Genomic DNA, 17529 nt, shown 5'->3' with positions numbered 1-17529 from the left:
TTCTTGGTAGATTTTTCTGTAGAGATTACTGATATGGAGGTTGATATCTGCTGAGGGTCTGGTCTACTGCAGTTAAAATGTCTAGGTTCTTAGCAGGAATTCCAAGGCTCTAATCCTGACCTGTGGAAATTAGCCCATGTTTTATCGCTGGTATCACTCCCTATGGAGTTATGCCCTTTCCAAAAAGATCTGTTGACACCCTTTGTGCAATGTGTAGTATTTATCTACTAATATACTTGTTCAGTGACTTGTTTTTTTGTCACTTTATTTAGCCCTTACTTAACTGGAAATTTGAGTTTATCTCGTGTGGATGAATGGTTAGTCCTGTGATGTTGTTTATTTTTCAGTATCTCAGAAAATGACGCAAGTGTGAAGCAGTCTGTGCATATAGATCACAGGGGAAAGTGATGGTGGAGTAAGGTGGTTCACTGACACAACCTGGTTTAGGGGGGTTCAGTGAAAAGTACCTAAATATCGTAGCAGATTGAGGCCAAACACAGCACATATTTACACCACATGTTTTGCTGGAGCGCATAATTGAACCTTGATTTGTATTGCTAAACCTACTACCTTAAACTACTTGTTTTCCCTCTATAAGCTGGCTGATTCATCTTAACTCATTTGAACTTAATTTGAGGTAGGAACTGATTCATTTGAATGATTTGAATGTACTGATTTAAGCAGGAATGCAGGTATGACCACAAGAAAAGTAAATACTGTATTGCAACAAGTTTACATTGCAAAGGCCAGGAAGCAAACTTGATCTGCTGTGGTGCATCTGAGTTCAGCTGTATTGGCTGGAGTTTAATTTGGGGAAAAAAACAAGTTTCTCATAAGTATGATTAAGCAATGCAATAGAGCACTTGATATCTTTCTGGTAAATGACTGGTCATGTACAAAAACCTCTCAGTCTTCTACCATCACAAATAATTTAAATTCCACCATTCTTTGGGGTTTCAAAATTACTTCCAGTATTTCTAAAAAGGGGCTGTTGACTAGAGATGAGTAAGCAGCCCTCCTCTTGAGATAAAACAGATTCTTTGGCTTGCAGTCCCTAATTCGTTTGTTCTGCAATCAGTCACAGTGGAAATATCTTCATATTTTTTGAATCAAATGTTCATAACTATGAACTAAAAAATCAATCATGTGATACCCACTAACTGCGCATTTGCTTGCTAATGTCATTGTGAGACACTCTGAGAACATTCAATTCACGGTATCCTCACGTGTCTGTGGTTGTTTTAACAATTGTTGTTTACAGACTTCAAAATACTATGTAAATTAATCAGTGCATTACTCTGTCCTTCATGTTCCTGCTTCCCTTCAAATCACTAAAAGCTCTTTAATACCTTTCCCCATGCGTGCTGGCAACAAATCCATAGATGCATCAATCAAATCATTCCATGGCTCGAATTCTAGAGAAACTTTATTTCCCACAACTACCTTTATAAAGAAATGCACTCAGCCATCCTCTTTTCTTGTAGTAAAGCCCCATTTTCAACCTCATAATTTTTGTGCTTTATCCTGTTAGTTTCTAAACCCTGTGCTCATGAAGATGTTTCACAGTTCTGGAGTTGTAATGATTTGTATCAGCTGCTAATCTGTGCTTCCTACTCATCTTTTGTATCATTCGCTCCCCATCCCCAGCCTCAAAACCCATTTTTAAATCTTATACAAACTTAACTGTGTCTCTTTCTGCTTCTTATTGATCCTCCTGACGACCTCCCTCTAATGTGATGATTGTAATAAATGAGACTGTGCAAAGGCGAGGTGGAGTCTGATGGGCAAAACTGGCGTATCTACCATCTCTGTGCTTGATCCTATTTCCATTCCAGCTTGAGAAAAATCTGTCATTGATTTTAGTACAGCAAGGTCAATATTAATTTTCCATGTATCTGTATTTATAATGCTGCATTTCTGATGGTGAATTTTCCTCCTGAGACAGCAGCTCTATCTTCGTCTGTGTTACTACAGCATCTTGGCAAATAAGCCAAATCAGGGTTTGGGGTCTCATCTCTATTGTAGTAGAATCATAGGATCATTTGTGTTGGAAAAGACATTCAAAACCATCAAATCCGACTGTAACCCTAACACTGCCAAGTCCACCAGTAACCATGTCCTTGAGTGCCACCAACACCAGAGACTGGGATAGAGTAAGAAATGGGGAACGGTCTGATGCTGACTGTGTCTATACATAACATTGAGATCTCTCATCAGTTTGTAGTGACAATGCAGTATCATAATGCTCCTACTGTTTTGGTTTTGTTTTAATTACATTACTTGGTGTTATTTACTAATCACTCTGGAAGGTTCCCTGAATTTAACTTAACAGCATCATCCTGCTTTGTAGCTAAGCAAGGGAGATTAATACCCTATGAAATAAAGGAAGACATAATTCTCCTGAAAATATAGCATAGAGTTCTGCAGAAAATGAACTGGATTCTAAGGGCCTGTTTTGCAAGAATCTCTCAAATCAAAGATTCCTTCCGTAAAACTTGAAGAGCTGAGCCTGTGGACTAAATGTACACATAGTTAATTTAGATCTTGTATTGGCCACCACTGCAAAGCCTGAGTCTTCAGGTCTGTGTGATCCATAGCAAGTCAGGTGCTGAGGCATTGAAACGGGTTACCAAACAGTAAAACTCAAGATAAATATAAGAAGGCCAATGAAGAGATATTTTTTTTTTTTTTTTTTTCCAGAATATGGAATATGGAGGTGTAGCTGCAATGCTCTCATCTACTTAATGGATTTGAATCCACCTCCTGCAACATCAAAAAGTATATACATCCCAAAGGATGAGCAGGATACTCTGAAGTGAAGGAAAGCTTTCTCAATGCCTCCCATTGAAACTGTTCTGCTTTGCAAAGAGCAGTTAAATGTTCAATAGGCCAGCAAGCATATCCTGTGACTTACTGGTCAGGGCAGTTGTTGGGAGGGTGGAAATGAAGTTCCTGTTCTGCTTCAACATTGTCATATTGTGGATCAGCACAACATCTGAAGAACAAAATGCCATGCATCTTGTACAAGGGGAGTCCTCAGTAGAGTGTGGGGAGTAAGTGCAGGTGGGTTTGAGCAAAAGCAAGATGCAGAATTGAGCAGCAGCAGGTGCAATCTAGTCTTTACTTCTTGGCTGGTGCTGCTGCTCAGCAGTCTCCTCGATGACTCAGGACACGGTGAAACCAGTTTACGGAATCCAAAGGAAGAAAAGTGGCTTTTATGACAAGAGGAGGTTCTCTCTCTCTAATCTGTTCACAAAGTAGAACATTAACTGGCTGAATATCATACTCCCATAATATCAGTGTCATCTTCTTTCATGTTCAAAGCAAAGGTTTTACAGAGTGAAAACTGGGAGGTCTTGCAGAATAGAGATGGAAACTAATTTTAGAGCATTAATTGACTTACAGGGTGAGAACCTCACCCCAAGCATGTGGATTTGGTGTTTTGTTCTTGGCTGGTTATAATTCTTTTTATATCAGGTGAAGATGACCTATTTTTCTAGTGGCAAGACCTGAATCTCTAAAAAATGTACCATTTTTGTCAAATGAACAAGACCTTCCTCTTGTTCTGAAAAGTTATTTTCATGTTTATAATACTCCTTTAATTAAAAAACCCCAAACTGTGATTTTGTAGGTTGTATGTAGATCATACACAGGCAAAAATAATCCAAGCCTCTGCAAATCCAGTATCTCATCCTACCCCTGCTTTGTAAGGTGATATGAAGGCTTATTTTAAAGAAATGGATGTAAACATATGGTGGTTACACGTTAAGAATGTGACTGTTTGAAAGCTGTGTTACTGAGGGCATGCACAGACTGCTGCCTCAGTGGACACACAGGAGTCAGGCAGTGCTCACAAAACCAGGCACTTTTGTATTTCAAAAGGGATTATTGGCACAATTCTCAAAGCTCACCAGTGAAGACACAAAAGACAGGTTCTCAAACGCAGCTGTGTAGATTTGGTACCTAACTTCAATTGATGCACGTGTAAAAATCACATGGTGGACGGCCAGTTTTCTTTGTTTGGAAGGAGCCTTGTTGCTGCCATGGTGTCATTCCACAGGTCATCTTTAAAACAAGTGGTACTATGGCCTTGGGAAATATGAAGGTCTTAGTGGTGCTTGGATGAGCCATGTTAGTTTGCAAATAATAATATACTTTAGGTTGGAAGGGCTTGCCAGGCTCTAGTTTAACATAGAGTAAGAATAAAATAAAATTTTCACTGTTATGTATATTTATAAACTATTTTTCATCATAGTAATTCTGTGAATGTTACTTAGATTTAAGAACAAACAGAACCTTTCTGGAACTGGGGCCTGTGTTCCCATCAGCCTATTGTTAACCAGTCTAAAAGACACCGATGGGTATTGCTGAGGAAAATAAAGATTTATAAAGAATATAAAGAATCTATGAGCAACTCTGGGCCATGTTGGACTGTCAGCTGCAGACTGCATTAATACCACAAGTAGAGAACTACTGTAATCAGTAAGAGGATCTGTGAGAAAATCAAAACTCTGTCCTTGGTGTTATTGGTTGTTGTCGTCTACAGATAATAACTTATATCTAAGTTATGAATATTTTTCTCTCTGGCAAATTTATTTAATATGTGATATGATGGTGCTTCTGTGGGACTGCATTTCGGCTTTATCCTTATGCTTTTTCCCCCTGGGCCTTTATCCTCATGGACTCGTTTTTCAGTTTTAAAACATTTGCATTTTCTTTCAGTTAAAATTCATCCTGGCTGTGCTGCTTTTCTTCTGCTGCACACACAGAATTATATCATTCTCACTGTACCTCACCACAGCAAGACATTTTGGTTGCTTCTTCCAGCACTTGAATGCCTCTGCTGTGTGCTGCTGGGGACAGGTTTCTGCTGTGTCCCTGTGGTGTGTTCAGTGTGTGTTGTGAGCTTCCTGACAGGCTCTTCCCTGTTTTCCTGGTGTGTTTGCATTATAACCGTGCAGAAAAAGTGGCCTCACTGCTACTGTGTGTTTATTTGTTCCTTTGTGTCTTAAGAACATGATTTTTTATTTATGATTTAATTTCAGTCTATTTATGGTGGCATCTCTCTGTGCTTGTGGTGGCCTTTCATTGCTTCAGATATTACATTTCTAGATTTTATTTTAAATTTTATTTTAATTTCTGTAGCCCCTGTTAGAGAAACTTCAAGGGTGCTTTTAAATAAAAGCCCCTCCATGTAACTTAGAGCAGAAGTTTCATAGCTTGCCTGTACATTGGCCTTTCTGTCTTTAGATGAATTTGCACAGTGCCTGAAAACTGTATGCAGTCTGTTGCAAAATGGTTTTTTACTCTTTTTTAGTAATTACATATCATTATAGTGCTATTGAAATGCAACCTGACTAAGCATTTTATTAGTACTTTGCCACTTAATTAACATCTATTCTTGAAAACAGTCCCCACACTGAGATTTACTCCACTTAAGCACCCATCCTCATGAAACGGAGCTCCCCATTTGAAGCAATATATGACGTTCTGTTGAATTGTTTCTTGAAAGCCACTTATGTAGTGGCTGAGTATCTGAAATTACTTTAAACAGCCTCTGCTTATGCTTTCTGCAGGAAAATTGCAGAGATTGTACAAATAAAATTCTCACTAATAATTCACATTCTCATCTGGGTGAAGGGCTTTCAGACAACAAGCCAATGAACTGTGAAGTGGTCAGATTTTTCTGGTGCTGAATCAACAGTTGTATCATTCTCATGGTGCTGCTGCATGTGTCATTTCATTTGGTCTCTTCCTCTCCTGGTTCATTCAGTATGTTGCAAGTAGTGTAAGCTGGCATAACCTGCAGGTGTTGGCATTTCCCTGGTGTACGCACGGAGTAGGGGAGAGCAAGGGTGGGCAAATAGTTTTCTATTTGTAATTGAAATGGGGTTTTTTTTTAGCCAGTTCTTTATGGAGGAGTGCTGGTTATGTGAGATAGAGCTCTGGAGAGTTCTGGAGCTCGGCAGGATTTCTGGGAATTAGGGATAATGATGGAAGATTACTTAGATCTTTCTGCATACAGGAAAGACGTGTCATGATTTCCTTCTATAAACTGCAAGCTTAATATTGCAAGCTGACAGTCTTTCACATTCCTCTTCCTTTATAAATTTCAGATGGAGGAATTTAGCAGCATATATGGGGAATCCATTTTCAGAACTGAAGTTCAGCAGGACTCAATTCTGTGCAAGCCAAATGCGAGCCATGACGGAGTCATTCACAATGAATGACACTGATTTCTCATCAAAGTTATTCTTTGGTCATGCTTCTGTATTTCTAGATCATGGTGGAGGGGAATGTGGTGTTTGGAGAGATAACCTCCTTCCTGCTCTGTGTTCCTCTGCGGGAGGTTGCCATCATTCAAGTGTCCTAGATTTCTGTCAACCATTTGAGCTCATAGCTCACATTTATCTTCTTCAGTGCAGATGTGGCTGCCTAGCACCACTGCTGCAGTTGCTAACATCTGGCAGAAGGACAGGCATAAAGGTTGGGGGTAAAAGTCCTTTCCACCACTCCAGCACGGTTTGGCTGGGCTTGTCTCTTAGTGCCATAGGTGCTGGTTTTGTCTAAACTTTGGGCTTAGGCTTTATGAGGGCTGTTTCATGGGAGAAAAATTGCTTCACAGATCCATACAGGGAACTATGAGTATTTCCACTCTGGTCATACACGAGGAGTCTGCACAAACTAATTCTTATCTCCAGGGTTTCACATCTCAGGCTTAATCATAGAATCACAGAATGGTCTGGGTTGGAAAGGACCTTAAGATCATCCAGTTCCAGCCCTCTGTGACGGGCAGGGACACCTCACCCTAGACCCTGTCATCCAAAGCTGTGTCCTAGGCCTTGAACACTGCTGGGGATGGAGCATTCACCAGGGCTGGACAAATGCTACCGTCAGATGGATGTGACTGGCTGTGAGTTGAGTTTCTGCAGAAAACAGCTCAGGCTGTGGAGTTCAGTGGGGATGAGATGTGTGAAAAACTACTCACTGGTGTAGGCGTTTGCAGGACTGAGCAGTGTGAGGCATGGCAGAGCTGTCTGTTCGCAGCCTTTGACTGGGGGCTGTATCTGTTCGCTGATGGCAGTAAACTCCAAGTTCACAGCTGGTCTATAATTACCCTTAACTAACACTGTGAAGGTAATAACTACAGCCTTTCCCCCCTCTCTTTCCCCTCCTCCGCAGGTGTCCAATGTGGTTATTTACACCTGTGAAGAGTGAGTAAGAAAGTTGGTATAAAATGCTGCCATTCTGGTTTGGCAGTGTTTAACAGCCTTGTGAACGAGTGTTCACATTTTCAGGTGGAAGATTGGGTTCTCTTTCAATTTTTTTTTATTTTTTATTTTTTTGTAATTTTTTTCAATCCTCATCTTTTTTTTTTTGTCCCCAGTCCTGCGTTGCTCTCCTGAAGGGAGCATCCAGGGTGGTCACGCAAAGTGACGCTGCAGCAGGGCATTCCTTAAGAGAGATTAACTTAAAAATGACTTAGGAAATCTTGTGATTTCATCAAATGCTCCACAAGAGCGCTGTGAGCAAAGCATCATGCACAGAGAGTCCTTTGGGAGCATGGCAGATCATTTGAACTGTATTTTCATTAGCAAAATGTACTTGTTTCTTGTATCTCTGCAAGTATGTAGTATTATCAATTCTAATGCTCTCACGAGATCCTTCCTCACTCAGCCTTGCCAGGATCACCAGAGGGTTTTTCGTCATAGGACTGAACTGGCTAGTGTCCATGCACCTCTTTGTTATCAGTTTGCTGATTGCTGTTTTCTTAAGCATTTGCCCCAGTTCAAAATGTGAGAGCTCCTCTAAGATGGAAGAAAATTGGGAAGTGCCTGATGGAGAAAAGAATTCCCGTCATTTTTTTGTTTTTGTTTTTTTTTTGGTTGTTTATCACAGAGTGTTCCTATTCTGCTTGTAAGAAAAGTGTTCGCTGGAGTGAGGGTTAAATGGATTCTTGACACTTGATTCCTTACCCTGCCTGCTGACTCACCATTTCGCTGGCACACAGCCATGGTATGGTTGTGGAGTGTGTTTACTGAGTGTTTGAATCCCAAATGGAGTGCTGTTGGATTTTCTCATACTCGAAACGGCTGGGAAAGGTTTTAGCCTTTCAGATCAGCTGTAGCGTAGCCTATTTCTTTAAAGCTCAGTTTGATTTTCAATACATTTTTAGAGAAGGTGGATTTAATTTAAGATACCCCATTTAGAGAGGGATAGTGTCTTTGTGTTATAACTAGTTACAGCCATGTATGGAAGAGGAATCCTACCAGGTCTAACACATTTTGGGATACTTCTTTGCAACTGGCATCACGTTAGGAGCCGGGAAAATAAGTGTATCCATTTTATCCTGCTACATGTAAATACATGAAAAGTATAATCTCCTGTTTTTCTGGTCTGATGAATGCAGGCACAGCATGGTGCTGGGGGTGCTATGGGTGTTATGGTTGCCTTGTCCGTTGCTTTTTTCACATGGCCTGGTCCTTGGCATAAGGAACTTGTAGATTGCTGTGTAGTTAACAACTTACATTGCTCCAGGTGTCATTCCAGGGCACAGCCCTGTGCAAAGGAGTGATGAAAGGTCATTATGGCAGGAAAACCCACAGAGGGCTGGACTGCTGATACTAATCAGGGCTTGCTTTCAGAAGTAAAGGGAGGATCAGGGTTAAGCAGTTGCTGACTCCAAACCCCATGCTCTAACCAGTGGGCATGCTGCTGCTGATCAGAAGAGGTGATCTGACCTTCACCCTAGAAGCAGGAGGGGATCCGTGGTAGCTCAGCTGGCAGGGGCTTGGAGTTGTTGCTCATTACAAGCCTAATGGGCAAAAAGTGGACTTGGAGGGAATTGTTTGCCAAAGTCTGAGTCCCTGACAAGCAATCTGCTGCAGCTGCATAGAAGATAAACAAATGAGGGGGTAAGATAATGCAGATCGTGAATAATTAGTCATGGGAAGAGTTTTCTATGAATGCCTTTATCCATTTAATGAAGCTCGTGTAGAACGTGAATACCCTGGAGAGCCTGGTAGGCAGCGTGTGTAATCTCTAACCAGAACGCTGGCAAGACAGCAGTATGAAATTGCTGATCTTTCTGGAGTAATGGAAATTGTAGCACTTATTTACAGACACGTCAGAAACACACTTCTGGGTGACTGTGAATAACTTACTTCTAGATGATAGTAATTAACTTAATCCTAACAAGTCAAGATTGCTACTTAGTGTTTAAATCATTTTTCATTACAGAAACTAACGCTAGTGCAGCTTTTAATCTGACATCTTGGGAGGCGGTGGCAGTTCCATAGCCCCTGTTCCCAACATAACTCTTAGTTGCAAAAAGCATTTTCGCTTTTCTCTTTATAGTTGTTCACAAACATATGTCTATGACCAAGGTATAAAGTTTCACAGATTTTACACAGTCATCCAGAATCCAAGCTGGTAAATGTGACTGAAGAGTTTGGGAGGGCTAAAACCCAGCAGACATGACTTACTGCTAACAGGAGCCAGTGATAAAGTTGAAAATGTTGAGTTTTAATGAAAAGGTCTTAGTCACTGCTGTTGAATTATAAATAAAGGACATGGAATCCTGCCTACTGTGCTGATTGTGTCTTTCTGACTGGTGCCGGATTGATCTCTGAAGAAGATGTCTACAAGATATTCCCTGTACTGTTAAGTTTGCTGTGGCATCTGTCAGCCACTGGGGCTGACCTGGAAGGAACTGAAGTCAGTAAGATCGCCATTGATGTTGGTGGCTTTTGACTTGGATTCGCTCAATTTGTTCAAGTAACACCAGTGACAGGAAGTGATAAAGGAAACATGACACAGTTTAGCTTAGGATTTTTAAGCTACTAAAAAATAAACTTTCCTTCCAGAAATGAAAATTCCATTCTTTCTCCCATAGTACTTTTGACTGAAAATTATTGTGTCAAGCCAGATGGACTTTGTAATTGGAGTTCAAGGGAGTTTCCAATGATTCTATTTTTATTGTATGTTTGTAATGAGCAAATTTTGTAAAACCAAGGAAAGAGTATAAATTAAAGCAAAGTGGTACTAGCACAATGCAAATGGTTTGCACTCTAGAATGGGCTGTTATTCTGGCTTTCTGAGTAATTTGGAACTCTCTCCGTGCTATGACTGTGGATTGGTTTTGAGGTCAAGTCAGACATTAGTCACGAAGAGATGTATTATGTTTTATTAAATTTTATCATCTTTCATCATGAAAAATAAGGCACCACGGAGGGGTGAATTCCTGATGTTACGGGGCTAGAATGTCACCCACTGATTTTCTCTTCCTCACCCAAGCTATTCCCTAGTCCAGCTTCCCAGATTTGATTTGCTTTGAGCTCCCACAATCTTTAAGATGGTGTCAGTCTGGTTTTCTCACGTGCTTTTGGTTCAGAACCTCTCCCTGTTTTTTCCATACGTAATATTGTTTCTGTTATTCAAAACTCAAAATGGGAAATTGGCATGTTTTAGTACATGCAGAGCTTCGACCTGTTTGAGTACTGTTTATATCTTTGGGACTAATACTTGCCTGTTCTTTTATGCATGCAATTCGTAGACTAGTTTTTTGTCCTTTTGTCGTGGTTTAACCCCAGCCGGACAGCTTGTTCACTCACTCCCCCCCTTCTTGCCCTCCCCCTATTCCCAGAGGGGTGGAGAGGAAAAGAATGCAACTCCCACAGGTTGGGATAAGAACAGTTCAGTAACTAATGTATAACACAAATCACTACTGCTACCACCAATAATAGTAATGATAAAGGAAATAACAAGGGAAGAGAACACAACACCTCCGCACCAGCCGACCAGTAACTCGCCCCTCCGACCAACCAAGCATGAACTGGTAACTCATCCAACCCTGCAGTCCCCAGCCCTTCCGGGTAACTTCCCAGTTACATCCAGGGCATGATGTGCTGTGGTATGGAATACCTCTTTGGTCAGTTTGGGTCAGGTGTCCTGTCTCTGCTTCCTCCCGGCTTCCCTCCCCCCTGGCAGAGCATGAGGCTCGCAAAGTCCTTGGCCAGACCAAAACATCATTGTTATCAGCTGTGTTCCCAGCCCGAAAGTCAAAACACAGCACTGCACCAGCCACCAAGGAGGCGAAAAATGACTGCTACTGCTGAACCCAGGACACCACTTAAATTTGTATGCCTTTTTTATATAGCATCATAGAATCATAGAGTATTTAGGGTTGGAAAGGACCTTAAGATCATCCAATTCTAACCCCCCTGCCATGGGCAGGGACACCTCACACTAAACCATGTCACCCAAGGCTCTGTCCAACCTGGCCTTGAACACTGCCAGGGATGGAGCATTCACAGCTTCCCTGAGCAACCCATTCCAGTGCCTCACCATCCTCACAGGCAAGAACTTCTTCCTTATCTCTAACTTGAACTTCCCCTGTTTAAGTTTGAACCCATTACCCCTTGTCCTGTCACTACAGTCCCTAATGAACAGTCCCTCTTCAGCATCCTTAATGGGTTCCCCTTCCATGTAGTTTGTTCATATATTACTTTACAGCAAGACGGACTAACATTTATCTTGCTTTCAGAAACCTTGGCTTGACAAAATATTTGGGTGGATTTTTTCATTTTAAAGAATTTTTCTTTCCTTTAAAGATGAATTATTTAAAATGAAATGCTCATGCTGACAACCTATGTTAAGACCAGAACCTATCAATAAAACTGCTGCACAGAAACAGTGTTATACCCATCATGTGTACATTGCTTACAGTCCAGTGCAAGCTATGGTAAGTTAATTCCTGGCAAGAATCACTGCAATAAATAATTGGATTTGTTGATAGTGAAGCAAGACTAAATTGCTCAATCCTCTGCTCTAAATAGCTGACCACAGTTTTTATTAACAGTGTCTGTCAGATTAAAGCTAACCAATATAATTGCTAGGACATCGTTGCTGTCCTTTGAATCAAATGTAGGTCATTTCTTCAGACCTTGTTGTGTATGTGGTTTAGGTAACACTGGCTCTCTACAAAAATATCCCTCCTTCTCTACCACTGGTGGAAGTAATTTACAGTTACTCTTCTAATCATGGGAGATACATGATTTGAAACAGCATTCATGGATGCTACAGCCAAACTACCACCTTGTATACATGAGACCCCAGGGTGTCTACAACCATGCAGGACCACAGGGTGACTCAGCTTCACACTGCACCAACACGGTTCTGGAAAATGGCCTCCCTGAAAAATACCACTTTAATATCAAATTCCTCCACAGGGAGCCAAAATACTGTGTGCAAATAGTTGGTTCTGGAGAGGTATGCTCTGGGTGACATTCAGATATTAAATAGCAGAAGTGATAATGGTGGAGAAGGTGTCCTAGAAGTGTATTTATAGGACAGTTCTTGTTGATTTTCTTGGATTTGATAATGAAATGATAAACAGAGAGATCATAATGCATGATTTCAGACAGCTCTTATGCAGTGTCCTTTAGTGCCCCGGTTTTCACCCTTCAAAAGTTTTAAGTTTAACTTCTCTTTTAAAAAGCCTGCTGTACACCTGCTTTCTTTGGAAAGGCCAGAGTCCATGAATAGATTTATCATATATAATAAAAGCAAGGGTCTGTGGCTACTACCTACCATGTTCATTCTGACTGTGTAAAACTGAAGGTCACCAAATTGAAGTTTCAACGTTTTTATTCAAAGCAGCTTCTCACAATGTATAAATACTGCATATTAACACACATGAAAAATACAACTTCTAAGGCACCCAGAAATGTGTCCATACACTAGTTAACAGGACCATCAACAAATAAATTGTGTACAATTTGATCTAGACAGTCAATATTCCATATATCTGAAGATACAAGTCCCTCAGTACTGTACCAGTTTCAGAAAATATTTACAACACCATGACATAGGGGTGCCTGTACCCTTATAATATTATAATATGTACTCGTTACAAGTATCAGAAACTGTTTTAGTCTGCTCCATGGCATTTTGACAAAATAACTCAAGGGGCTAATTTGCAAAGTTCTACGATTAATTCTTTGTGCAAGTTCTGAAAATAAAGTTACATTGACACAATTTGTGAATTTTTGGTTCTTTGCTTCTTCTCTCAGGTTTGGTAATAAGCCTTACCAATAGACATGCCATCCTAGCTGAATGTCACTCCTTTCCCTATAGGTCTGTGGATACATCTTTCCCCCTTATGCTTGACATGGATGATAATGCGGTGTTTGTAGCAGAAAGAGACTGATCTTCAGTATAAATGTCAAACCAGTTCACTGGTGAAGGAACTAATGCTTTGTTAAAATAATGCAATTCTTTGGTCCTTTGTTTTTATGGAAGGCATAACATTTTTATTCACTAAAAATTGAAATCCTGTCTGTGAGTAAGCAAGCTAGTGAATGACTTTCAGTGTAGTATTTAAAGTAGCAGTAAAGAGATTTAATATGGCTTAAAACATACGGTTAACTGGGAGAACATAGATAACACATCCAGGATACCGAGTACCCAAATGTACTATAAGATTGTCTATAAGTCTCTTATGTAAACTTCTTTAGTGTCTCCTAAAGAGCGCTGGCTTTAGCCAGATTTGACTTTTATAGACCCAGCCACACAAAGCCTGAGATAAACTACTGCGGCTGGGAGCACAAATGCAGGGTTTATATATAACAAAGCCCATGCTGACAAACCTACCTATGTTGTTCAAAACCAACCCGTATTACCCTTTTCACAGGAAAAACTTAAGGCCCTGTACTCTAATTTGCTAACTTTCTTACAGCAACTATTTGGGGAAGTCCTACATCATAAGCGATTTATGTAGCTTTAAAGATTTCTTGTGCCTAATGGTAAGGCTTATTCACAAATGCAATAAAACTACATTTTAAAATTGTAAAGGCTGGCAAAATAATAAAAAAACCCAAACTGGAACAAAATAAAACAAACCCCAGCCAAAACTGTCTGTTTATCCCTACCATTAAAAGAGCATTTTATTCTAATGTAAAACTATTGGCACAAAACCATTATATTAGAGAGTAAAAGAACAGTTAATAGTAGTGAAAAAGATTGCCTAAAACGCATACCCTAACCTACCACAGAAATATAAAAGTTTATATTCTGAAAATATATACTGTATTAAAGTTTGTAAGCTTATTCATTTAAACAGGAACGTAATGAAATAGTAATCTAAGCAACACTTATCTACAGCAAAAATATACATGCAGGACAACACAAAATAAATTGCTTACCTTTAATATCTACAAATGCAAAACTGTAGATTTTTAAAGATTTTACAAAACAATTTACACAAGTAAAATAACATACTTAACAACAAACTGCATTTATAATCTTAAATACTGTGAATATTAGTAAAGGTACCCAGACTAATATGTACAGTACATCTAGGTATCTGAATACCTAGTAAGGACAGAAACACCAGAGAAAATTGATTTCTGATCTTTAAAACTGGAAAAGAATCTTTTAACATTGTTATTACTCTTTTTGGAAGGGAAAACAGAGTCCATGAAAACTAGACTGTAACTGTATAGATACGAACAATTAGAAATGTTAACTATGGTTAGCACTTGCTTTAATGGAAAAATAATTATAGAAAAATGCATTTCAACCATTCCTTTGTCATAAAAAATGCTAAGATGCTAAGATATAGATATCTGAAAATTCATATGAAATGATGCAGTTTAAAGGTCTTAACAACTTACAATTCTTCTCTGAAAATCTCATCTGGAAAGCATACCTTCACATTGCTGAACAGTTTCTCTATCTGTCTGCAAAACCCAACCACAGTATTAAAATAAACTTCCTAATGTCTTACTAGCACATGACTAGGAGTTATGGCTCTCTGAATAGGCATAAAGGAAATGAAGGAAACTGAGGAATCATGGTACTTTCCATTGCTTTTTTTCTTTTTCTGAAGTCATATGCTGGACTGCGTGAGCACATGTTCTGCATGTGAGTGGTTTCCATTTGAGTAACCCCTCTTGTTAAATGCCATCCAGGTGACTCACATGTGCACGGCAGCAGAGCAGGGGATCCCACATCCCTGACTCAGCTACGTCCCTGCACTATGAGGCCTTGCTGGCAGGTTGTGGAAATAAGCAAGTATTAGTCTAGAACAAGTGCTGCATCCATCACTTCCAACAGTTACTGAAAGAGTTGAGTTTCATATGCTTAGAAGTTACTTGTTCTGGTATTTTTTTTAAATCTTTTTTTTTTGTGAAAACCACTGAATGAGTTTCTGGCTAATTAGAAGCCAGATTTTGTCTTTTTAGTTAAGAATTTCCATGAGAATTTCTGCTCTTAAACTGCTGATTTCCTTAAAATTCAGTGGTACAGCTAGGTTGTAGATACAGTATTTCGAATTACTGAGAAAAAAGAATGTTATATTAATGTGTTGAAGGTTACTGTGTACTTTAATCACCTTTAACTTTACAGAGGCTTTGTTGAAACTCGTCATGGAAATACCAGGAGGGAGAAAACCTAGCAGCTTCATTTGCAGAGGTTTAAACCATTAGCAAGTAACTGAGCTGAACAATAGCAAGTAAGTGCACAAATCACAAATCAAACAAATGTGCAAAGCTTCTGCTTCAAAAAGCGCTGGTTTGGGCACACTGCAATGGCAGGGGGAGTCACAGAGCATGCTTGAGTTAGTTCCATATTAATTGCTTCACTAACAAGACTAACAAGAACTTGGAGATCCAGTGTTCAGGAGTCAATCAGTGTCACTGAAAAGTACTAGGATCACATTCTAAAATAGCAGATTGGGTTTTTGTCGTTTACTGTCGTTTTATGGATAGCCTTAAGTTCTTGTACCAGATGGTGGGGTGGCCAGATGTGGAGAGCAAAACGAAACTGCTCCCTCCATTTAGTTCAATACCTAGCACCTTGTATAAACTGCTGGCCTGCACCCAAAGGCCTCCAGAGCAGGAATTATCTCACACCTGAGGAATCAGGCATTAGACTAAGGCTCGTAAGGAGTTGCTTTTAGACTTCAGACCAAAAGGGGATGTTTAACCTGAAAAACAGTACAACGCCACATAACGGCACAACTCAGCCTGTCACTGATACCCGGCTAACAGCAGTATAGTCAACTTAAATAAAGCATCTCCTTGGCAAGCCCTTCAGTGCCCCTCAAGAAGGCAGAAAGTGAAGAGAGACTTAAGGGAGACTCGCTTCAGAACCCCTTTTTTCCCCCCCTAACCCTTGCAAATGATATATTCCATACATTTTTTTGTACAATTTTAAACACAGAGGAGCATGCACGTGGCTGTTTCTTTCACTGCACGCAGCATCCTGCGTGTTTCCGGTATAGTATTTATTTTTCTACACAATTTGCTGCTGCAATTGTGTTTGCATTCCCATGTGATGCCATTAATTCAGTCAAGGGTAGTATGAAAAATCAGACCTGTGACCAATAAACAGCTGAACACGAACACAAAATAAATAAGTTAAATAAATTCAACAAAGAAAAAAATCCTAGTAGTTTTTGTAAAACTAACTTTACATATTATACATATAAATTATCAAACTTTTCCATTACACTGTTAGGAAAAATGAAAAAAAATCAAGGTATTTCTAAAGCATGGTGTTTGGGTCTACAAAATATTGTGCTGCCCAGTTTTTATATTGAGCCCTCTGTATCAGCCCAGATGTGCGGCAACAGCAAGAATAAGTTAAGAAGGATAGACAAAATAAATCATTACAGATGGTGTGCCTTACTGGGCCTCAATGGTGCTTCTCAGCACATGGAATGTATACTTTTACCTGGATGAGCAATGTGAAAGATGCAGCCCTCTGTTGAGATTATGTGCACTGAACAAGCCTGCCTACGTCTCGCTTACACAAAATCAGACCAGCTACAAGCAGCTGTGTATCTCACAAGGAAATCAACACAACCATATGTATTAGGATACACTGTCACAAATTCCTCATTGATGCATTGCCTCTGCTTTTCAAACACAGGTAACATTTGACTTGGTTCACAACTGGGGCATTTTCTAAGTTAAGCCAAGACATCAGGCTTCATATATGTTGTCTTGCAGGTAGCTGAATAATGCATCCAGTGCTTTAGAAGAATTCCACAGCTGTTTTAACATCTGACACTCTTTCTCATTCACATCTTCAAGTCCAGATTTCAGGGAGCTCCGCACAAGACATTTGGACTCTTCCAATACCTAAAGCCAAAATATCACTCAGTATCTCATTTTGCATCTGCTAAAATTATTACAGATAATGGTGTGAAAAGAATTTTTACACTACTGACTCTGTTTTACAATTTAAATAACTCCGTTGGGCACAGAAACTAGATTTGATTTACAGCCATAACTCCACCTGCTGATAGTCAGCATCTTGAAGAATTAAGGACTTTTGAAGTTTATGTGGTAGTGCCAACGTTTTAAAAAGGAATGAAGGATTCTGAATTGCTTTAGTTTACTGAAGCCATGAAGCACTAGACAGAGCTAAAAATGTTTCCCGTTGGAATGAAAATGTGAGGCATGATATACTGACTACCTGCTTTCTGGAAGGTAGTCTTTAAGGTTACAGAGGTTGGAAACC

At 39.7% G+C, this 17529-nt stretch overlaps 1 protein-coding gene across 1 annotated transcript in view; it reads right to left on the bottom strand.

Annotated features, from left to right (window-relative positions):
• Positions 1-16164: 16164 nt before the first annotated feature.
• The window catches only part of CDYL2 (chromodomain Y like 2), a 57535-nt gene continuing 56170 nt past the window's right edge, over positions 16165-17529 (bottom strand). The window contains exon 7 of the mRNA XM_061372781.1: positions 16165-17147. Within this exon, the coding sequence (XP_061228765.1) occupies positions 16989-17147 (159 nt within the window). The 3' untranslated portion in view covers positions 16165-16988. The remainder of the gene's footprint in view (positions 17148-17529) is intronic.

Source organism: Neopsephotus bourkii, unplaced genomic scaffold (genome assembly GCF_033783945.1).
Source record: "Neopsephotus bourkii isolate Nb327-2 ecotype Australia unplaced genomic scaffold, CSIRO-AGI_Nbou_v1 NB_1616, whole genome shotgun sequence".
NCBI lineage: Eukaryota > Metazoa > Chordata > Aves > Psittaciformes > Psittacidae > Neopsephotus > Neopsephotus bourkii.
The sequence above is the reverse complement of the archived record's forward strand: the minus strand, read 5'-3'. Positions and strand labels throughout refer to the sequence as shown.